General features: G+C 41.0%; 1 protein-coding gene across 4 annotated transcripts in view; it reads right to left on the bottom strand.

Annotated features, from left to right (window-relative positions):
• Window positions 1–24554, bottom strand: part of Agxt (Alanine-glyoxylate aminotransferase) — a 33407-nt gene that overhangs the window by 2850 nt on the left and 6003 nt on the right. The window contains exons 1-8 of one of the 4 annotated variants that reach the window (XM_045735993.2): window positions 23507–23521; window positions 19604–19689; window positions 19315–19465; window positions 16920–17112; window positions 16505–16670; window positions 15693–15848; window positions 15004–15099; window positions 9770–10018 (exon numbers count right to left, since the gene is read on the bottom strand). In XM_045735993.2, coding sequence (XP_045591949.1) covers window positions 9770–10018; window positions 15004–15099; window positions 15693–15848; window positions 16505–16670; window positions 16920–17112; window positions 19315–19464 — 1010 coding nt within the window. In that variant the 5' untranslated portion in view covers window position 19465; window positions 19604–19689; window positions 23507–23521. Of the gene's footprint in view, window positions 1–9769; window positions 10019–15003; window positions 15100–15692; window positions 15849–16504; window positions 16671–16919; window positions 17113–19314; window positions 19466–19603; window positions 19690–23506; window positions 23674–24554 lie in introns of those variants that run through there. The other 3 variants (XM_045735990.2, XM_045735991.2, XM_045735992.2) reach the window with 3 other exon arrangements.

The following is a 24554-nucleotide window of genomic DNA, read 5'->3' as shown; positions in this document are numbered from 1 at the left end:
AGGGCCAGAGCAGACTGAAGTTTGGAGAGAGAGAGAGATAGAGAAGGGATCATTATAAGGAAGTCGGAGATAAGCGCGGAAATCTAAGGGATGAGATTCAAGTACAGGCTTACGAAGGAAGGAAGGATTGAGGAATTGAAATTGAAATTGAAATAAGTTTATCGAGGTAAAATTTCTTTACCTAATTTCGGTGTTTCTTCCAGGCTGCACGCTTACAGCGGACAGCTTGAGCAGTCTGCAGTCCACCAGGAAATGCATTTCCACATGCCCAGGGAGGTAGAGCGAGGAATAGAGCATAGGGCAGCGTTAAAGACGGTGTTATGAAAGAGGTGGTGGGCTCGAGGGAAAGGCAGAGTGGATAGGTCGGAGAGTGTAGCACAGAGGGTGAATAGGTTCCAGTCAGCTTTGGCAAACTGCCACCTAGGAAAGGAGAGGGGAGGATGAAGAGAGAAAAAGGTAACAAGGATGGTGGAAATGATCACTGTTATAGAGGTATAGAGGTCATCAAGAACCCGCCAAGTGAAATCTAAGTAAAGAGATGATGTGCAGAGAGAAAGATCAAGACAGGAAAGGGTGCGAGTGCGGGAGTCCACATGAGTGGGTTCACCAGAATTCAGAAGAGATGGGGAAGTAAAGAGGACAAACAATTCGAGAAGGCGGCCCCGGGTGTTTGTCAGAACATCACCTCAGAGGGTATGCTGACAGTCGAGATCCCCCAACAGGAGCACAGGCTTCGGTAAGGAGTCCAAGAGGTGCTTAAGATCAGGAAGAGAAAGCGGGCCATATAATAATAATAATAATAATAATAATAATTTTTATTTAGGCAAAGGTACATACATAAAGAGATTTTACAAAGTTTGTTGGCTTTATAGATAGGAGCTAGTACATACAATGCCTAAAGCCACTATTACGCAAAGCGTTTCGGGCAGGAAAAAACACTACTGACTAAAGCTTAAAACTAATGGGTAAAAAGAAAAAAATGCGTTGAGTACAAATAAAAATAGAGGTAAAAGAGGGGGGAACATTGTTGAAAAAACAGCACAAATACAATTACAAATTATTACAGAAAATTACATTAAAACAGCGTTGATTTGTAAAACAAAAAAAAAAACAAAAAACATACATGGGTTGACAATAGAGAGGTAAGGTAGGTTACAGGGAATTTATTAGGTATAGCTTCGTTTTTAACTTAAACTGGTTGAGAGAGGTACTGTCTTTAACATGGTTGGGAAGGTCATTCCACATCCTGGGCCCCTTGATTTGTAGAGCATTTCTGGTTTGATTAAGTCGTACTCTAGGAATATCAAAACTGTATTTATTTCTGGTGTGGTGCTCATGGGTTCTGTTACAACCTTCTATGAAGCTTTTGAGATCAGGATTGGCATTACAATTTAGCGTTTTGTATATGTATAGTACACATGAGAGAATGTGCAGTGACTTAATGTCTAACATATTCAGGGATTTGAATAGGGGTACCGAGTGATGTCTGGGGCCAGAATTGGATATTGTCCTAATAGCAGCTTTGTGTTGAGTAATTAGAGGACGTAAGTGATTTTGGGTAGTAGAGCCCCAAGCACAAATACCATAGTTGAGATATGGATAGATAAGGGAGTAATAGAGAGTCACCAGGGCAGGGCGTGGTACATAATATCTGATCTTAGAAAGAATGCCCACAGTTTTTGAAACTTTTTTTGATATGTTTAGAATGTGTCCCTGGAAATTCATTCATGGGGGAAGAGAAAGCGGGACGATAAATGGAACAGACTGTATACCATTTACTACCAAAGATATGGGCAGCAGAACATTGGATAGGCAACTGAAAAAGTAGGGGTACTCAGGGAATATTAGTAAAAATCAAGAGAGCAGTAGAGTTATGGGCCCCAGGAAAAGCCAGGAAGGGGGGGGGGGGAAGAAAGGAATAACCACAAAAGTGACCAAGACGAGCACATAGCATCGGTTCCTGGAGACACACACAAATCGGTGAAAACTGTAATCAGAAGTTGGAGTTCATGGAAGTTGGCATAAAATCTACGAATATTCCATTGATGGATAAACATTGTCAAAAAGAGAGAGGACAGCAACAGAGAACACTGAATAAACAAAGGTAAAGAAGAACACAGCATATTAAAGAAGTTCAGGATCAGGGCAGTGAAATCAGGGTTAGGGGGCATGGTAAATTTAGTAAGGACGATGGAGTTAAGGGAGTGGGAGGAATGACCAGAGGGGGACGGACAGGGTCCGGATTAGGAAGAGACAACGGAGAGGGAGAGGCAGAAACAGGGAAGTGCACCTCAGCAAGGGCAGCAATTGAAAGAGAATCAGGGGTTAAAGAAACCTTCATAGCTGGGACAGGGGGCCCGACCACTGAAATGAGATGACGCAATGATAGTCAAAGGTGGGGGCAAGAAAGAAAGCGATGCCTTTTTACCCACCGGAGAGGAGCCAGGCTTACGTTTCTGATTCAAAGAGACAGGTGTGCCAGTAACAACATACTGGGCGACAGACACAATTGTGTCAACAGGAGAAGAGGAACGGAAGCAAACAACATGAAGACTGCCGAGAGCATGATGGATAACAGCTTGGACAGACAGGCGGCGTAGAGGATCAAGGTACAGCATTGAGGGCTGGGAAGAAGGAACAGGGGAAGACAGGAAAGAAGACACAGAAGATACAGCAGACTGGGAAGGAAGAAGGGAAACAACCAGATTGAGAACCAGGAGGATCCTGTGGTTCAGAGCGGAAGGGAGCAAACGAGGTGGTGATGGGCGTATCCAGGTTCAAGGCCTGGAAACAGTTGTGAGACCAAGAAAGGAGGGAAGGGCGAGGAGAGGTGGAACGCAGAACATGAGCACAAAATACGTTGGCAAAAGAGGAGTCATGACAGACTTGGCGCCTTGCCTCGGGAAAAGACAAATGAGCGCAGGGCTTCAAAACTGAGGATGGCTTCCTCAAATTTGTAGTGTATTCACCTAGTTGTGCTTGCGGGGGTCGAGCTCTGCTCTTTCGGCCTGCCTCTCAACTGTCAATCAATCAACTGTTACTAACTACTAACTATTTTTTTACCCACACACATACACCGCCAGGAAGCAGCCCATAACAGCTGTCTAACTCCCGGGTACCTATTTACTGCTAGGTAACAGGGGCATCAGGGTGAAAGAAACTCTGCCCTTTGTTTCTTGCCGGCTCCGGGACTCGAACCCCAGACCATAGGATTACATGCCCAGCATGCTGTCCACTCAGCCACCGGCCCCCTTATACACTGGCATGTGTATACACTTGTGGAAGAAGGTAGGGTGGGCATCACCACAATTAAGGCATTGAGCTTGGGGAGAAGAGCACCCAGCCTAAGAGTGACCCGAGTTCCTACACATGGGGCATACACACACCACACTTGTGCATTTGAGGGCACTATGCCCAAATTTCCAGCACTTATTGCAAATCCTAGGAGGAAATGTACACCTGAATGGAGCATCTGGCACCCACAAGACTTATAAAAGGCGGACGGGTCCGGCTATCAAAAATAATTTTCACAACTTAAAGTGGGTGACGACGACAACCACGAGAGGGTCATGTGAACATATCAAGCTGGAGGCCAGAATGGCCTTGGGCTTCAAGGATATGTTTAATATCCTCATGGCAGTCTTTCAGGTCGCAACATGGTGTGGGAGGATAATAGTGCTAATACTTACTGGCATTTAACCGGGCATTTTTGGAGATCCTAAGAGGGGTCTCTCCAATGCTGGACAATACTGCTAAGTGCGCAGCTGCTTCCCGAGAGAGCAGAAACGACACGTGTACGAAATCGGGTGGGGTTAAAAGTAACAGAGTATCCACTGAATCAACAAGGTGTTTATATAGGAAGAAATAGTCAGGAAGAGTAGCATCCATATGGGTGAGGTCAAAGTATTTAGTCCATGTAGCAGGACCAAACAAGGTGTTGAACGTATTAGTACTGGAAGGGATCATGCGAGGGAGTCTGTGGGGTAGTTGGCGCCGAGCACCACCAGTGGAGGGGGGGGGGGGGGTAAAAGGTGCAGTTGTCACAATGAGAAAAGTAGCCACTCCAAGTGATGAGGTGGTCACCACAGGGGGCTTGGGGCTGAACCCCTATCACAGAGAAGGGAGGGAAGCAGAGGTCATCAAGAACTATCCTTTGACGTCAGGAGGATCAAAGAAGTAGCTTGGTCTGGGCCCAATGTAGCAGGGGGCTACAGAGCCCGGTCTTCCAACACAGTCCGACTCGGGGGCTTGGTCGCCCACCCCCACGAGGCTGAGAAGTTATAAGAGGATCATTCCGTGGCATAGAAACGAGGAGGTAATAATTTCATTCACGAATGAGCCCCATACCACATGAGCCACAATTAGAGGATAGGACACCCAACAAGAGACGGACTGGGGGGAGCCCCCCAGGGATGCATCATGAGTATATGCCCCACAATCGCCACCTTCAGAACCGTTAGTCCATCAAGATCAGGTTCAGCAACGAAAGGAGGATTGACAATAAAAGTGTCCGCTCACTCGTGACGTTGAGTACCACAGTTCTTCGGGTGAGAGAGTGTACCTCCCCCAAACACCTGGGCATCAAAACAAGGATATCCAAAAGAATACTCAAGACTGGCAAAAGGTCGGTGGGAAAGACATTGAGAAAGGAGAAGAGGGGGAGAAACATAAGGAAGAAGAAACAGTAACCAGCACAATTAGTGAAGACGGCAGCAGGAGCATAAGGCCACAAAAGGACAGAGAACCGTCTTATGGAGCATCACACCCCGGCAGCCATCTACCAAGTCCTCTCATGACGACAACGGGCTGGAAAGGGAGGGGGAGCGGTGGTAGGGAAAAGTTTGTGTTCTCTAGGATTAATCATTAGGTAAATCAGACTCAGGCATTGATGAATACACACATACACAAGTGATGTAATACAGCTGTAGACACCAGACATTGTTGCACTCACGGAGACAAAACTTGAAGATGTTATTTTAAATGCGGTCATATTCCCAAGGGGCTACTCAATTTGGAGACGGGACAGAAAAATTAGGAAAGGTGGTGGCGTTGCTGTGCTGGTGAAAGAACACCTAAAGGTGAACGAAATAATGACTGCCAATCCACAAGAAGTTGACATAATAGCACTAGAGATCTGCCAAGAGGATGATAAACTAATGATCATAAATGCATATAGCCCACCGCCAAGCAGCACATGGTCAAAGGAGGAGCTAGATAGTAAACGAGAAGGTCTTATAACAATAATGAGAGAGATCATAGTGAAAGCGGGTAATGATAGATCACGACTGTTGATAGTCGGCAACTTCAACTTGAAATCCATAAACTGGGAAGCATATGAAGCTAAAACAGAAGATTTTTGGACCTGTAAATTTGTAGACCTCAACCTGGAAACATTCTTGTATCAACATGTTAAACAAGCTATGAGGATGAAGGAAGAGGACGTTCCCTCCATGCTAGATTTGATATTTACCAGGAAGGAGGAAGAAATATTTGACATTCAGTACCTTCCTCCCTTGGGTAAAAGTGACCATGTCTTTTTGGGAATAAAGTATGCAATGCGTTATAATCTGGAAGAAAATAGGAAGGTTGATGCAATTAAAAAACCTGACTTTAGGAGAGGACATTATGGCAACCTTAGAAAATTTTTTAGTGAATATAATTGGACAGATTTGTTGCTAGGCAAGAAAGTGAATGAGATGTATGTCAAGTTTTGTGAAATATATGATAAAGGCACAAAAAAATTTATACCAAAACAGAGATGCAGAACTAGGAAACAGGATTGGTTCAACAGAAATTGCGAGAGGGCCAGAGACCAAAAGACACAAAAATGGAATCAATACAGGAAGAGGCCAAACCCCAAACATACCAGCGATACAAAGATACGAGAAACAACTACACGGCAGTGAGGAGAGAGGCAGAAAGAAATTTTGAAAAAGGTATTGCAGACAAATGTAAAACAGAACCAGGTCTATTCTATAAATTCATAAACAACAAATTGCAGGTAAAGGATAATATTCAGAGGTTGAAAATGGGAAATAGATTCATGGAAAATGAAAAGGAAATGTGTGAAACATTAAACGAAAAGTTCCAAAGTGTGTTTGTACAAAATGAAATCTTCAGGGAACCAGACAATAAGAATTCCAGAGAACAACATAGAGCACATAGAGGTGTCTAGAGACGAAGTGGAAAAAATGCTCAAGGAGCTAAATAAGAACAAAGTAGTTGGTCGAGATGGAGTTTCACCATGGATTCTGAGAGAATGTGCACCTGAGCTCAGCATTCCACTTCAACTGATTTTTCAGGCATCCCTGTTTACAGGAGTTTTAGCTGATGTGTGGAAAAAGACTAACATAGTTCCAATCTACAAAAGTGGAAGCAGGGAAGACCCCCTTAGTTATAGACCTGTATCATTGACAAATGTAATAGTCAAAATATTGGAAAAAATAATTAAAACTAAATTGGTAGAACGCCTGGAGAGAAATGATATAATATCAGACAGTATGGTTTTCAATCTAGAAGATCCTGTGTATCGAATTTACTCAGTTTCTATGATCGAGCAACAGAGATACTACAGGAAAGATGGTTGGGTTGACTGCATCTATCTGGACCTAAAAAAGGCTTTCGACAGAGTTCCACATAAGAGGTTGTTCTGGAAACTGGAAAATATTGGAGGGGTAACAGGTAAGCTTCTAACATGGATGAAAAATTTTCTGACTGATAGAAAAATGAGGGCAGTGATCAGAGGCAATGTATCGGACTGGAGAAATGTCACAAGTGGAGTACCACAGGGTTCAGTTCTTGCACCAGTGATGTTTATTGTCTACATAAATGATCTACCAGTTGGTATACAGAATTATATGAACATGTTTGCTGATGATGCTAAGATAATAGGAAGGATAAGAAACTTAGACGATTGTCATGCCCTTCAAGATGACCTGGACAAAATAAGTATATGGAGCACCAATTGGCAAATGGAATTTAACCGTTAAATGGCGCATGGCTATATACCATTTGACACCCACAGGCGCATAAAAAAAAAAAAAAAAAAAAAAAAAAAAACTTTTTTTCTTCCTAACCTGTTAATTTGTGTTCACTGATCATGGGAAAAATAATAAAAAAATCGTAAGTGGCTTATATTGCCCGCTATAGGGTGGGGAAGTCTGGCAAAATACAGGCGCTGACTCAGCGTGCGTCCCAGGCGGTCTGTTGATCCCCAGCCGTCAGGTAAGAGTTGCCACAAAGAGATAATTACCTAATTATTTCAATGTCTTGGATTGATTTTTCGTAGTTTTTTTGCTGTAATATTATTCAATAGTGTGTAGTGTGATATATTTATATCATAAAATGAGTGAATCATCGCTGTACTCAAAAATATGGTGTGCATATTGTTAATTCAATTATGTTCATCAAACAGTGAACAAATACTTTGTCGGTTATTACACTATATACACAGGTTATATATAAGTATCTGCATGTTTTGTTCACCATAACAAACCACTAAGTTGCTATTATGAGTCAAAAAGTAACGAGGAGTGACCGCCGTGTACCAGCCAGCCACTCACGCCCTCCCTCAAGTCACCTGACTCACCCACATTCTCCTCCCACAATACTGTTTTTGCTTTTATTCACTATATACAGACGCTATATATAAGTATCTACATTCGTGTTCACCATTACGAACCACTAAGTTGGTACGCTGAGTGGCAGGCAGTGGCAGCCCGCCACTGGCTGCCACTCCCTCCCTCACCTCACCTGGCTTGTCACCATTCTCCACCCACCATACTGTTTTTGCTTTTATATACAGACATTATATATATAAGTATTTACATGTTTTGTTCACCATAACTGTACATCTAAGTTTGTATGGTGAGTAAAGGCACAAAGACGTAGGACCTCACACAGTCAGTTGATGTCTGCCGCTCTCAAGGCCAGACGCACTAATATTTTTCCGCCAACAATACTGTTTGTGGTGTTATTACGCTATATACACACATTATATATAAATATCTACCTGTTTTATTCACCATACTTGTACAAGTAAACTGGTATGGTGCCCAAAGACCATGGTAACCAGTAAACATGATAAATCGTGCAGACGACGCCACCGCCCTCACCAAAATGGCGGCTCCCAACCTACTCCTCTTGCTGTTTATACCCTCTATACACACGTTATATATAAGTATCTACATTTGTGTTCACCATAGCGAACCACTAAGCTGGTATGGTAAGTGCAGTCAATAAAAGGTGGCCACACACAGTCAGACGACATCGTTACCACCCTCCCTCCCACAGCATTACTCCTCCCTCCATGGCGCACAGCGCTAAATATCACCACAATCCTGCTATTATCAGAACCCTGGTCAGTTTTATCACAGTCAGAGGTCTTCTGTAATAATATCATTGCTACATAATAGCATGAACAAGTATATTATGACATTTTTAGGCGATGCTGTGGTCACAAGCTGAACAGCAGTGCTGTGAGCTTATGCTGCATGCGTCAGGCTTGGAAGCTCACTCAATACTGAGGCCCCTAACATCCGGGAGTTTGGCCCACGATTTTTTTTTTAAATGGCGCCTGTTTACAAGAGCCCTGATGAAGGTGTGGTGAACCCCGTGTATCCGCGGGCCGTTTAAATCTTGCGTAGTACTCCAAAGCATCACATGATGCGTTGCGCAATTTACTGCAAGTCAGTCAAAGCATCATATGATGCGATGTGCAATTGAAGGGTTAATGTTAATAAATGCCACGTTATGGAATGTGGAATAGAAGAACATGAACCCCACACAACGTATAAATTATGTGAGAAATCTTTAAAGAATTCTGATTAAGAAAGAGATCTAGGGGTGGTTCTAGACAGAAAACCATCACCTGAGGACCACATAAAGAATATTGTGCGAGGAGCCTATGCCACGCTTTCTAACTTCAGAATTGCTTTTAAATACTGTATATGGATGGCGATATACTAAAGAAATTGTTCACGACTTTTGTTAGGCCAAAGCTAAAATATGCAGCAGTTGTGTGGTGCTCATATCTTAAGAAGCACATCAACAAACTGGAAAAGGTGCAAAGACATGCTACTAAGTGGCTCCCAGAACTGAAGGGCAAGAGCTATGAGGAGAGGTTAGAGGTATTAAATATGCCAAAACTAGAAGACGGAAGAAAAAGAGGTGATATGATCACTCCATACAAAATAGTAACAGGAATTGATAAAATCGATAGGGAAGATTTCCCGACACCTGTAACTTTAAGAACAAGAGGTCATAGATTTAAACTAGCTAAACACAGATGCCGAAGAAATATAAGAAAATTCACTTTCACAAACAGAGTGGTAGACGGTTGGAACAAGTTAGGTGAGAAGGTAGTGGCGGCCAAGACCATCAGTAGTTTCAAAGCGTTATATGACAGAGTGCTGGGAAGACGGGACACCACGAGCGTAGCTCTCATCCTGTAATTACACTTAGGTAATTACATTATGTCATTGGGACCAGGATAGGAATTGAGATTGAGCTTAAGAGGTTTTTGAGTACTTTGAGAAAATTTACACAGTACTTTCTCCAGTGACTCCATAGCATATTTATATGACCCTGAAGGGACATAGCAGTCCCTGTGATGCAGGTGTTTCTACCAAACCAAAATCTCTTGTAATACAGCAGTCATTATACCCTAAAAACTCTGAATAAACTTGCTCAGAAAGTAATAAAAAGATAGGTAAGACTAAATAGTGATTTATGCAAAGGTGTGTAAAATCTAAAAGCATTTTGTACTCACCTGGACATAAAGTATTCAGTCACCTTCCTCCAGTCAACACCATCTGGGACACGGATAGTGGTAACAGTTGGTGTTCGTTTGGCAGGATCGGCAACAAACAGTTGCAAGCCAAGAGCATTCAAACCATTATACAGTTTTTGAGCACAATAGAGGTGGCGGGACCAGAGGGAGTGTAGCCCTTCCTCACACATCATGGATAGAGCTTCCCGCAAGGCATACACAGAGCACACAGGTCCAGTGTGGTGATACCTGTGAAACAACAAATGATCTCTATTAACAATTACTCCAGTGACCAAGAGTCGAGTTAGATTTTGTTATGTACAAAAATGATTGTTTACAGACATATAACAAGATAAAACAGCTTAACACTATCGCACTCCCATCCCTCCTATTATCGTCTTAAGTTTTTCTCCTTAATGTAATCCGATGACTATCTTGTGCATCATAAACTAAAATATTTGTAAAAAATTAAATTTTCATCCGATCAATTTCTTGGTGGTTTCAAAATGAGCACCTTTAGATTGCGCACAATTTGATACCAAAATGAAAGACGTAACCTGAAAATTGATGTCAGAACATTAGAAAGATAAATAATTTTGTAGTGATGAGCATCAAAAAGTGTCCAAAAGTTAAAATATTTGTTAAAAATCTATTATTCTATTATTATGGGACTAATTTTAAAATACGTATCTTTTTATTGCGAACAATTTGATACCAAAATGAAGGCTGTAACATGAAAATTTATGTTATCAAACTGAATGAGTATATACATTAGTCTACAGGTGTGCCAATTGGTGCTCGTTCACTGGTAACATGGCTGACTTTAGGCTTTGCTGTGGGACTCACTCCGGGCTTTTAGATCTTATATGCATATACCCCTATAGAGAATTCTATTGCGAACACAATGATACCAAAACGAACGATGTTGCACGAGAAATTAGGCGAGAAAGCTGAAACGAGTATATACCTACCAAACACACACCAAAACTACGACGTTGGTACAATGTTCGAACAAGTTTTAACCCCTCCTAACCAGTTATAACAGCCAATATAGCAAGTTGTAACAATGTTCTAATACATCATAAACACGTTAAGCCAAGATGTAACAACTTTATTACAAGTTGTAACAAGCAGAAAATGGAGACAGTTTCGATTTGTGTTTCCAGGGTACAGAGTATATACTCTTTTATATATAACGAGTATATATAGTGTGCTCTAACGGATAAGGCTTCGGCGACTTTAGGGGGTCGTTGCGGGTTATGCGCCCCCATGTTGTCTAATTTATATACATATGTCTGTGTAGGAAATTTTATTGCGATTACAGTGATACAAAAAAGAACAATGTCGAATAAGTTTGGACTTGATAAACCTGAAAAAGAGTAGCAACATGTTCGCACTGTTTGGCGTGCACGGCTAACAAACAACTTAAGTTTTTTATTTGGTGCCGGCATCACGTTAGCTTTGGTGACATGTTATACACATGTTCCTCTAGAACATTTCATTGAGAACACATTGATACCAAAATGAAACACGTACATCGAATATTACGGTCAAAAACATGAAGAAAAAAAAAAAAAAAAAAAAAAAAAAGAGTATAAATTTTTCAGTAGGGGTGTAGCCAATGTGCAGTTGGACGTGCGGTAGCTGGTAACCCTTGCGCAATTTCCCACGGTCTTGTGGGTGGGGGCGCGCCATGTTTTGTACTTTATATTCATATGTCTGTGTACGGAATTTTATTGCGATCACAGTGATACCAAAATTAACGACGTAGAACATTTCTGGTGTTGACAAACCTGAAAAGAGCATAAACATTTCATTGCTGTTTGGTGCTCACAGCTAACGATAGCCATAGTATTTTATTTGGTGCGGGTCTCATATCGGCTTTGGTGAAATTTTATATACTGTATATATATACAGAGCACCACTTGGTTTCCGAACTTTAGTTATCCGAAACTTCCAGTTTCCCGATTGGGGTTGGGGAGTCATGCTACCCGAAGGGAAGGGGAAGGGGTCCGCCAAGCGTCACGCCGGCTTGTTGTGGTGGGTGGGAGATGGTCCAGTTTGCCCACTGTGACTTCAGATTCACGGCCTATTATTCTTATTATTTTGAATTGCCATAAGGCTGGAATGTTCATTCTGTGCTTTTGTTTTACATATCTGCACAATCAAGAAACATCTGTGCACCATGTCGGCTCCAAATCCACGCATTGCGCCAGTGATGGCTGACCAGTGGGTGGATGGATGAGGGAGCTTAGGTGGGAGGCAGTATGAGAGAGGGGGAAAGAATTAGTCAGAAAGGGAGTGGGAGGGAGAGAGAGATGCTAGGAGGGAGTGGGAGGGAGAGAGAGATGCTAGGAGGGAGGGAGAGATGCTAAGAGGGAGGGGGAGGTAGGGAGAGATGCTAGGAGGTAGGCAGGAAGGGACGGAAGTAGTGAGAATTAGGGAGGGAAAGGCAGGCAGGCAGGCACAGGCAGGCAGGCAGGCTAGCTTGCAGGCAGGCTGGCAGGCAGGGAGTGAGTGAGTGGTAGTCACGCGGTTCAACCGCGTGACCTTTAAAAGAGAGTATGGGATGTAGGGGGGCGGGTGGTGGGGGCGAGACCGGCTCATTCCCGAAGATAAGCCTAACACACACTACCCGTTAGCATGATGGCAGGCAGGCAGGCTTGCAGGCTGGGAAGGAGGCAGGCAGGCAGGCTTGCAGGCTGGGAAGGAGGCAGGCAGGCAGGCTTGCAGGCTGGGAAGGAGGCAGGCAGGCAGGCAGGCTTGCAGGCTGGGAAGGAGGCAGGCAGGCAGGCAGGCTTGCAGGCTGGGAAGGAGGCAGGCAGGCAGGCAGGCTTGCAGGCTGGGAAGGAGGCAGGCAGGCAGGCAGGCTTGCAGGCTGGGAAGGAGGCAGGCAGGCAGGCTTGCAGGCTGGGAAGGAGGCAGGCAGGCAGGCAGGCTTGCAGGCTGGGAAGGAGGCAGGCAGGCAGGCAGGCAGGCAGGCAGGCTGGGAAGGAGGCAGGCAGGCAGGAAGCGATATATGGGTGTTGAAGTGAACCATGAACCACGTGACCTTTGAGCAACCCGTTCTCGCAAATTTAATAAGTCAATATTGACTTATTAATTATGTGCATAGGTGACATACTTAACATAATAGATACCCTTAAAAAGATTCATAGAAAACACCGACTTTACCTAACCTACTTAGTATGTTAAGATAAGCATCTTATTGCTTCGTAATTACAATTATTACCTAACCTATAATAGGTATAGGTTAAGTAATAATTGTAATTACGAAGCAATAAGATGCTTATCTTAAGATACTAACAAGGTTAGGTAAGGTCGGTGTTTTCTATGAATCTTTTTAAGGGTATCTATTATGTTTAGTATATCACCTATGCACGTAGTTAATAAGTCAATATTGACTTTACGAATTTGCGAGAACGGGTTGCCTTTGAGAGTGTGTGTGTATGGGTTTGGGGTGGGGGGAGAGGGGGAGGTGTGTCGGTGGTGGGGGAGGGACCGGCTGACTCCGTAAGCCTAACCACACTCCACAGACCTGTGACCCAGATTTGTTTCTTAAATGTACAGTACATCATCGTATATTTTAGGCAGGATGTGCCTGCAGGCTGGCAGGATGTGCCTGCAGGCTGGCAGGCAAGCTGGCAGGATGTGCCTGCAGGCTGGCAGGATGTGCCTGCAGGCTGGCAGGCAGGCTGGCAGGATGTTCCTGCAGGCTGGCAGGATGTTCCTGCAGGCTGGCAGGATGTGCCTGCAGGCTGGCAGGATGTGCCTGCAGACTGGCAGGCAGGCTGGCAGGATGTTCCTGCAGGCTGGCAGGATGTTCCTGCAGGCTGGCAGGATGTTCCTGCAGGCTGGCAGGATGTGCAAGCAGGCTGGCAGGATGTGCAAGCAGGCTGGCAGGCAGGCTGGCAGGATGTTCCTGCAGGCTGGCAGGATGTTCCTGCAGGCTGGCAGGATGTGCCTGCAGGCTGGCAGGATGTGCCTGCAGGATGGCAGGCAAGCTGGCAGGCAGGCTGGCAGGATGTTCCTGCAGGCTGGCAGGAAACATCTAGAGGATGTTTGCCAGTCGTCTTAATAATCAGTTAGGAACAATTAAGGACTTTTATAAAGCGGATCAGGACTTCACTTATTGGCGAGTACAAACAAAACACGGTCGCATTTACGCTATGAACCTGTCGATTTGTTTCCCTAGAGTTTTTTCGTAAATTTTTTCAGAACAATTTCTTTTTACATTTCTAGTTTATTTTTTCCCCTCTATTTCTCGTACACGAACTTACATGTTAACCAACGGGTCTCGTCCCCAAGGGGTTCGGAAACCAAGTGGTGCTCTGTATATATAATTATATATATATATATTATATATATAACATACATATATATATATATATATATATATATATATATATATATATATATATATATATATATATATATATATATTTATATTCCTCTATAGCATTTTCTTGCGAACAAATTGATACAAAAATTAAATAAATACATGGAAAATTAGGGTCAGCAGACTGAAAAAGAGTATAAACATTTCAGTGTCGCCGCGCGGTCACCCGAAATGCTCAGCACACGAGGAAAAAGTTAAATAATCTTCTGCCGGGAGCGTGGCAGTGTTATGCATGCAAGGATTTAATAAACTCTTACCTTTTAAGATTCGGTGCTAAAGAAATTACCTTCCTGATTTTATACATCAAATTTTTCAGTGCATGTAATTTTAGTAATTTATCATAAATAATGTTTTAATAAGTGCAAAAAATAAAGCACAGTTTTACATATCTTTTGAGACCAACATCATGTGCACAATTTAAATTTATAATAAAATAATTAACTTTGTTAAATTTTCTAAGTTTTTTGGAACCCAGGACCCATTCTCATATCTATAGAATCCTTCAACTCTATCTATTTTTCTTGACAGCTGAGATCCATTGACATGAAATTATACTGTACAGTATTATGCCACTACAAAAGTTATATTAGTTTCCATTCTACACTAAGAATGGAATCTGTGAAGCTGAAGTTGATTAAACTGAAAAGTATATGGATATTTTCTGGGCGTTTTCAAATAAATTCAGATAAAAGCTTCACCAACTACACTTTACTACCAGATGGGTCATTGGTGCACATAATGCCCCACACCATGGAATAGTATACTGTGCCAAGGTAAGGTGATTGAGGACAGTGAAAGCTATCAGGAAAGTTATTCCTGATAACTTCCAACCTACTTGAGAGGCAATCCATCACAGCCCCAGTAGTTTGCGAGCCACGTTATGTCCAAATAAAAACTTCTTATGGGCGTTTTGCGAGCGTGAACCTTCTTCCTGTGGACAAAAAAGTACATATTTTATCTGGCCTGTTCTTTCTAAGGGCACATAGGTACTCAATCTTTTCAAATAGGTTCCATCTGCAACTACTGTATATATGCCATGAAGAAAAATTATATCTGATAAATTAAAAGTTTGCAACTAATATATTTGGTGTAGGATTTTATAAACAAATTTCTACAAAATATAGTATTGCTATAGTTGCTACTAACTTTGGAAATCATTTACACCTGAAAAATAAAAGAAGCAAAGATTCCTCATTGCTACATCAGTGCCGAGAGTAAATGCTGGTTTAGCTTCCCAATCACCACTTCAACTTCTATTTCCAATAAACACAGACCATTACCTCCACTTCACACTTTCTCATTACAATTATTATAAATTATGCAACAAAATTTAACAGTACTGTATTTGAAAGTTCCCCATCCTTCCCCTCCCATCATCTTCATGTACATGCAGTACTTTTTAACCGATTCTGTTTTACTCTTTTTCACCTTTAGTCCCACCCCACCACCTTTACTTATGTCTTAAATTATTTTAAAAATTTCAAACTGATGGACAAGCAACATACTCGGAAAAGTAATACTCACATGGCTCGGTCATTGAAAGCAATTGGTGCCAGTGATGGAGGAGCAGAAATAACTTTTTGAGAGCCTGTATACACAACATCAATTTCCCAAGAATCCATGTAGAATGGCACACCACCAAGGCATGCAACGGTGTCTACTACAAGTAAAGCCCCATGTCTGAAACAAAATATTTATTGTGCATCATGAAACAATTCCTGTGAGGTAATATTTCATTACAAAAAAAAAAAAAAATAGTGAAATAAAAGTTACGAAGAGTAGGAGTTTTGATGGACATATTAATGTCAATGAGATATGTTGACTACAATACTAGGATTAAAAGAGCAATGGCAAGGATAATTATTTAAAGATTTAGGTGATATTTTAACATCCCATCCTCCTGTTTTGACAGTACTTTTTGTAACCATGTGGTCAATACTGTAATACCAGTATGTAGTAATGGGGCCCCAGTACACAACTTTCTGTACTATATTTTTTTATAGAGTATGAAAAACAAGATTAAAAACCAAGTTTAAGTATTCCTTGGCCTTGTATACCACATATATAACAAATATAATCATTCATTGTGTCGAGGGGGACAGGCAGCCAGAGTATATTCAGTAACATTAGGCTTATATTGATGTCCCCCAACCCCAAGGTCGAATTACAAACCCCACCCAGGATGTAATCCCACAACAAGCTGACTAACTCCTGAATAAAAGTTTGCTTTTAGCGAACATCTACTCAGGAATTAGTCAGCTTGTGGGGTTCGCTGAGTTTGCTAAAAGCTTAACTAATTTAAGCTTTTAAATATAGAAAATCAAAGTCTTCCTTACTTTCTACAAAGAGATCCAACACCTTCTAAAGGCTGTAATGCTCCTGTAGAGGACTCTCCTTGTACCAAGAAAAGAACAGCTGGCTTGTGCATTGATAATGCTGATTCCAGCTCATTGAGATTAAAGACATCACCAGGGGGTTTCTTTATCACACGAACATCAGCATCTTTTTGTAAAGGATAGCATAATTTTGGTTCAGTTGCATAAATATTCCTTCAAACTAAGAAGGGAATATAACAAAAAATTAAAATAATACATTAAATAGAAACTGTGCAAAAACTGCATGTAATAATACTTGATACATCATTGCCTTTTAAAGTAAAATGCAAGAAAGACCTTGTTAAGAAACTTCAGTATACTGTATTGATATGAATAACCCAGGATTATCACTATATGCAGTCGCACTGGTACTCACCAAGTCTGTGAGCCATTTCAGCAGCACGTTCACCCCATATACCATTCTGTGCTATCACAATGACATCATTAGGCTCCAAAAGGTTGCACATTGTTGCCTCCATTCCAGCATGCCCTGTACCACTAACACAGCACACAACATCAGTCTTGGTTTGGAAAATGTATTTTAAGCCCTCTTTTACTTCATCCATTATCTGAAAATGTAGCAGTTTGGGATCAAACTTTAATACTGTGTGGCTAAATTTGTTATTTATGCCATTTGGTTTTAATCTTATATCTGAATACAAAGAACAATCGATATAAATTATGCAAATAATGCATAATTGATCTATTACAGTATATACAACAGATCAATTATGTAGCTCATGAGTCTTATAAAATGGTTGCTAAATACAATGGAGGTTATTTTTTAGAGGAAAGTCAAGCAGGAAGGCCTTGCCAGAAATAGCATTTGGATTTAAGCAAGGCAGAGGGAGCTAATGGATGTACTCAGTGCACAGCCACAGTCAACTTTATTTACGATTAGACTTTCAAGATTTTAAGAAGGTAACAGAGGGCTTGCAAGGTTGCGAATGCTTACGAATTGACTTTTTGATAGTGCTTACTATGTTTGAGGGCTGTGACCCAATTGCATATTAGGCCTTCTGGTTGACAGTAAAGTCAGCCATGCTATTGGTGCATACAGCACCATATGCCATAGCTATTAGAAAGAAAATAGGTGATATGATCAATATGTCAAAATAATAACAGGAATTAACAAAACTGACAAAAAGGAATTACTGAAACCTGCAACTTCAAGAACAAGAGGTCACAAATTCAAATGAAAAAAATAGAGGTGCCCAAAAAATATTAGAAAGTTCTCTTATGCAAACAGTGATAGATAGTTGGAATAAGTGAGAAGGTCATAGATGCCAAAATTGACAATACAGTACAATAATTACAAAATGTCATGACAGAGTACTGGAAAGACAGGACTCCACAAGCATAGCTCTCATCCTGTAACAACATTTGGGTAATTACAGTACTGATTACACTATTATTCACTCATCTATCAAGATTTTCCTTTCTTTATGTATGCCTGGGATTCTACAACCCAAAACATCCTTTGATCCATAATTTCTCAACACAGTATAAATAAAAAACCAAACCCATTATGAACTCTGACCTTAGACAAAATGTAGTACCGTATCCTTATTTAAATCCTTAAACAAGCTAAATATAAAAGTACTGTACTACAAACATTTTCATCAATAGTGCATATCTTTATCATCAATAGGGCATATCTTTAAAGCCCTATACAGTACATGTACTGTACTGTAATTCCATTCTTGAATCATGTAGACACACAAGTCTCTAGATACCCCAAGGTGGTGGAAAGCAATGTCACACTGTTTCAGAGAAGATATCTCTGGTAGACAAAGGCTTATGGCAAAGTAGTGCCAGGGAAGAAAACCCTGAACACAGCTGCTAGCAAAAAGTACTACACAGTGGCACTCAGTTACACACACACACACACACACACACACACACACACACACACACACAGTGTCAGAGTGGTTAATAAATGGAATGCACTAGGAAGTGATGTGGTGAAGGCTGACTCCATACACAGTTTCAAATGTAGATATGATAGAGCCCAGTAGGCTCAGGAATCTGTACACCAGTTGATTGACAGTTGAGAGGCGGGACCAAAGTATTCGGGGGTTGAGCCAAAGCTCAACCCCCGCAAGCACAATTAGGCGAGTACACAATGAGGTGAACACTAGGCTTGGCAAGCCTTTGCCCAAGGATAAAGTCTTAAAAGACAACTTGAAACAAACTTCTCTTTGTGGCCACTGCAGAACCGTAGGCACAAACCATGGACCATCATGAAATAAGTGAGGTTGACAGTTATGCTGACAGTGTTGTGATAATTGTGCTGCTGCTGCCATCTGCTTACGATCCAGATATTGACTGATCATGCAGCCGGTAATTAGCAGTGATAATTTATGTTACAATATAGTATTTTATTTTATTTTTTGTATGAAGGAGGCTTGTTGAGTCTAATGTTTGTCCACTTAAATTATAACAAGTTTATTGTTCAGTGGTAATACAAATAAAAAATTTGCCACCATCTCCCTTCCTTGGCTATGTAATTAAATTATCAAAAAAAGTTTGATAGGTGAACAGGTAATTAGACCTTGACAGGCTAAATAAGTCCTTGGGTCAATATTGTACACTGTATACTGGTAGCTCACTCCAGGTAGCGACTGAGAGGCTTTAACTCAGAAAAGTAAATTTATGTAAACAGAGGAAACTACAGAAACATTACATTCAGTTACTGGGAATAACCATTCATTTAATTGCCTTAAGATAATAAATACACAATACCGTAGCTACGTTAACACGACTTAGACCTGAGTAAATTCTGGGTGCAGATGTCCGAGCACTGGCTTCATCATGGCATTATGAACTCGCAGAGGAATATTGACTGGACCCGGACCCATCAGTAGTTTTTTGGGAACATTTAGTGGATATTCCAGACATTTTGGCTTGGGTACATCCATTCTGAAGAACAATAAAATATTAAATACAGTACTGTTCTATATATTTTTTTTTAACAAAAATTAAAGATATAAAATTTTTTTTATATACTGTACAATGTATATAAAATACATTTGAAACACGATATAGTGGAGTATATACCTGATTTACCCGAGAGCCATTAACCCTTGTGGCCTCGACGAGGACAGGAAGCCGGTGGCTTGTCGAGAGTCCCCCTCCATTTGACTCGATGTAGGTACACAAAGTAAATTATATTAAACCTCTTCTTTCTTCACATAAATTCTGTACTGTACAATACTTCAACAGGAAAGCCACACACTTTTGCACTCTATACCTCACTACATCATTAGAATTCCTCGTCATATCTACCTCCCTGCTACAATATATGTTCCGACATGTTACAGACATACTGTATTACTGTATACAGCAAATGATATTTGCATACTTACAAATATGCAAATTTTGGATACTTCACAAAGATTCCTGATAGTACATAATTATGAATGAAGTACTTACACATTTCTTTGACACCACTGATGGCATTACCTTTGAATTCCATAATTTGTTCACATTTTAATAAAACAGTATAATGACACAAAGTATGTAAATAGTTCTGCTGACAGGGTTTACATATGGTCACATCAACATCAGCAGATGATGCAAACTCCCAGAGGTACTTCTGGCTGAGCCTAAGCCTAGCAGTGGTAGCACCTAGAAGTTCGCTAACCTTATTAGATGATCCATAGATGTGTAGTTCTTCCTGCATAATAGAACGATACTGTAGATGGAGGAACTGGTGTGAATTTCATTTTGCCTCAACTTTTGTGGATGTAACACCTCTATTTTATAAATTACTACTATACAGAGTATCAATAAATTAATATAGATAAATTAATACTGTATAAAGTGTTAGCGAGTGTAGTGTACAGGGGTGACGAGCCAAAATGCAATGATCAGATTTTGTCAAATATACAGTTATTCAAAGGATAAAAAACAATTTTATGAAAATTAGGTCTATGGAGTGCTTTAATGTTATAGTGCACAAGCCTCTGAAATTATCTCGAGAAGTGGAACTACAGTAGATGTAAAATGGGACTAACCAAACACTAAGCCTCAGATACATCTTTGAATACAACAACAAAAATTACCAAGAACTGCAAATTCCTTGTATGCCTTCACTTGAAGTACTGTATTCATGCATAAAGAATACAATTTCAAAGAAACCTAAAATCATCACATGTATGCATATAAATCTTCTCAAAGGTCACTTTTAATACCAGAATAAGTTACAGGCTACCAGCATAGTTGAGGCAGTTGATAGTGGTAAGGATTGTGATGTCGTGTACCTTGACTTTAGCAAAGCTTTTGATACGGTGCCACATGAAAGACTGATTAAAAAAATAGAGGCTCATGGTATTGGAGGTGCTATATTAAGTTGGATTAGGGCATGGCTATTCCAAAGGAAACAGAGAGTTAGTATAAATGGGGTTAAGTCAGGGTGGGAAAATGTTGTAAGTGGAGTGCCTCAGGGCTCTGTCCTGGGACCTCTGTTGTTTATAATATATATCAATGATTTAGATTCAGGTTTGAGTAGCAACATTTGCAAATTTGCCGATGATACAAAAATCGGCAGGGAAATTAACACGGAAGACGACTCCCTATCACTTCAAGTTGATCTAAATAGGGTTTTGAAATGGTCAAAGGATTGGCAGATGCAGTTTAATGCTGATAAATGTAAGTTTTGAGGCTAGGTAATGATGATAGAGTTACAAGATACGAGCTAGATGGTGTTGAGATTGCGAAGTCGAATTGCGAAAAGGATCTGGGAGTTATGATAAGTAAGAATTTAAAACAAAAGGATCAATGCATGAATGTTCATAATAAGGCAAATAGGACACTGGGATTTATTAATTGAAGCGTTAGTAACAAGATACCTGGTGTGGTTCTTCAGCTATATCTTGCTCTGGTTAGGCCCCATTTAGATTATGCAGTTCAGTTTTGGTCGCCGTACTATAGAATGGATATAAATTCACTTGAACGTGTCCAGCGTAGGATGACTAAGTTAATTCCCCAAATTAGAAATCTTTCATATGAAGAAAGATTAACAAAGCTTAAATTGCATTCACTGGAAAGGCAAAGAGTTAGGGGTGACATGATAAAGGTTTACAAGTGGATGAATGGACATAACAAAGGAGATATTAATAGGGTATTAAAAGTATCAACACAAGACAGAACACGAAACAATGGGTATAAATTGGATAAGTTTAGATTTAGGAAAGACTTGGGTAAATACTGGTTCGGTAACAGGGTTGTTGATTTGTGGAACCAATTACCGCATAACGTGGTGGAGGTGGGGTCCCTCGATTGTTTCAAGCGTGGGTTGGACAAGTATATGAGTGGGATTGGGTGGTTATAGATAGGAGCTGCCTCGTATGGGCCAATAGGCCTTCTGCAGTTACCTTTGTTCTTATGTTCTTATGTTCAAAGAATACAAGACGACATTTCTCAAAAATATTAAAATGCTGAACATGACTGAAAATTTCAACTCTTAAAAAGATCCATATTGCCTAATGCCTTACATACTAGAGGCCACAATTTCAGGCTTGCCAAGTCATCATGCAGAACTTCTCCCATTAATAAACCTGTTAAGACATCTGCCCAGGAGTTGTAGACAAAAGGGCAACACTCAATTTCAAAATGTAACTGCAAATCCTCACAAAATCAAAAGAACTTCTGTCAAAAGTACAGTAAAGTACGAGGAAACACACAATATGTGAGGTCGCAGCACTGAGTTGACCATGAAGATTAAATTCAACAAATGTATATGTCATACATGGATCAGTCATGTTACTCGAATATTATGAATTCCCTTTGTCAGGAAAAAGGCTATTAGGCTTATCAAGGTTTTCTTAGATCAACTACTACACCTACCCCTGGATGCAACCCAGAACAGTTGCCTAACTCCTGGGAACCTATTTACTGCTAGGAAAACATAGGCATCAAGGAAAAGATAATTATCAGGTGAAAATGATACGCCAATATGACTACTGTATAGCACTTGAAATGGGCATGAGGACTAGGATACTCATACCCATTTCAGGAGTGAAGGAACAGTACTCAGCCACTTGGACCATCGGGAATCAAATGCCGACCCTTGGAGAAGCAAAACCGTTGCTGTGCTGACCAGTCCCAGTGAAACTGAATGTGCCCAAACGTTTATATCTTGCCGCAAGAATCCGACTTGGAACCCTTTCAGTTGTTACCCCGAGTGCTCTGATCACTGCATACAACTGATGGCTGCCCCCCCACCCCATGGGCTGAGTGGATAGTGCCTGGGATTCATAGTCATAGGGGTCCAGGGATCGATCCCCAGCAGAGGCAGAAACAATTGGGCAGAGTTTCTTTCACCCTGTTGCTCCTATTCACCTAGCATTAAATAGGTTCATGGGAGTTAGACAGCTGCTATGGGCTTCTTCCTGGGGGGAGGGGGGTGAGTGGGAAAAAAAATCACATGACAGTTGAGAGGCAGGCCTAAAGAGCCAGGGTTCAACCTCTGCAAGCACAACTCGGTGAGTACAACCAGGTGAGTACAACATTACTGTACTTTAATCAGCTCAATACCACATTATTTTATCAGGTCAATTTAATGCATGTCTAAGCTGGCTCACGCCAACTCGATGAACGGCTACTATATAAAAATTGTGTATGAGATAAAGCAAAAATATAAACCTAATATTCAATATTTGTTGAACAGGGCAAGTCGAGAATGCATGCACAAACTCCACATTATGATCGGTATATCAGGCGAGTGTATTTTTAAATAGTGCCTATATCTTATATAAAAAATAATCGTCATATATATAATGCATATGCAGAGATGGTGTTGGAAGTTATATAACTTGTTAGTTATGTAACTTGGGACGAGATAACTGTTGGAACGAGATAACTGCAACTCGACATTGTATCTGAGCATCTTAGAAACTGAGGGGGACCATTACTGAAATGATTCTATGTGATGCCACTGAGTAATTTATAATAACTCACTTGAGTAGACCAGCTGCTGAAGGACCACCTTGCCAAGATACGTCGACCGAGCCACCTGAACCACCTGTTGATCCCCTGTGTGTTATTGTTGACGCTGTTGCCAGGACTCTCGCCACACGTCGTACCGCACGTGACCCAACACACAGCATTATGCAGATTTAAAACTGCTATAAATACAAAATTTTAATTTGATTTGGCATATTTAGCGCAATGCTTATTTAGCAATAAGTGTGATAAATGATAACAAAATACAAGTGAAATAACTTATGTTATTCTGCTATACAGTATTTGTACGTCTGGCAGCTATACTCAGGAGTAGATGGTAATTTACCTGAATTTACCTGACGACCACTAACAGAGGTCACGACCTCTCCGTAGGATGCAGTCGCATCTCGACAGATCTCCAGTATCAACTAATGATACTGGTAACGGCTCCTAAGGGCCACCACTACGGGCTATTTATGCCCGTGCCACCTTTCAGGTGACTTAATCTTCATCAATCAATCAATCAGGGCCACTAACATTCTAGTGGCCTTGACGACGACTGGAAGACGTCGGCTTGTCAAATGTCCCCATTTGCCCAGATGATTTTATCCATCTGGATTTTAAGAGTTAATAGAGTTTTGTTATTTACGGCTTCGGCGGGTAAGCGGTTTCATGGGTTTTTAACCCTGTGGGTGAAAAAGCATCTCCTGTGTTCGGTCCAAAATGGGGTGCATAATAAATGAACTAAACTAAACTAACTGTTTTCAGCCCTGCATTGTGGCTTGACACCGTTGCTCCTTGTTTGTGTTACATCTGACCATTTGAAGAAATTGTCTGGATTTGGAACCCCCCAAACTGTTCACTGTTTTAAGGGTTTCGATTAAATCCGCCCTGTCATGCGTGGTTTGCAGTGTTAGCCCCGAGGCTCTCAACCGTTCCTGATATAAGAGTTGACTTAGTTCTGGAATGATTTTTGTCGCCCGATGTTGTACCTTCTCCAAATTAAGCAGCTGTGTTCTTCTGAAGATGAGGTCTCCATGCTTGGATACAGTAATCCAAATGA

This window comes from Procambarus clarkii, chromosome 6, assembly GCF_040958095.1.
Source record: "Procambarus clarkii isolate CNS0578487 chromosome 6, FALCON_Pclarkii_2.0, whole genome shotgun sequence".
In the NCBI taxonomy this organism is placed as follows: domain Eukaryota; kingdom Metazoa; phylum Arthropoda; class Malacostraca; order Decapoda; family Cambaridae; genus Procambarus; species Procambarus clarkii.
This window is presented reverse-complemented; position numbering and strand designations above follow the sequence as displayed.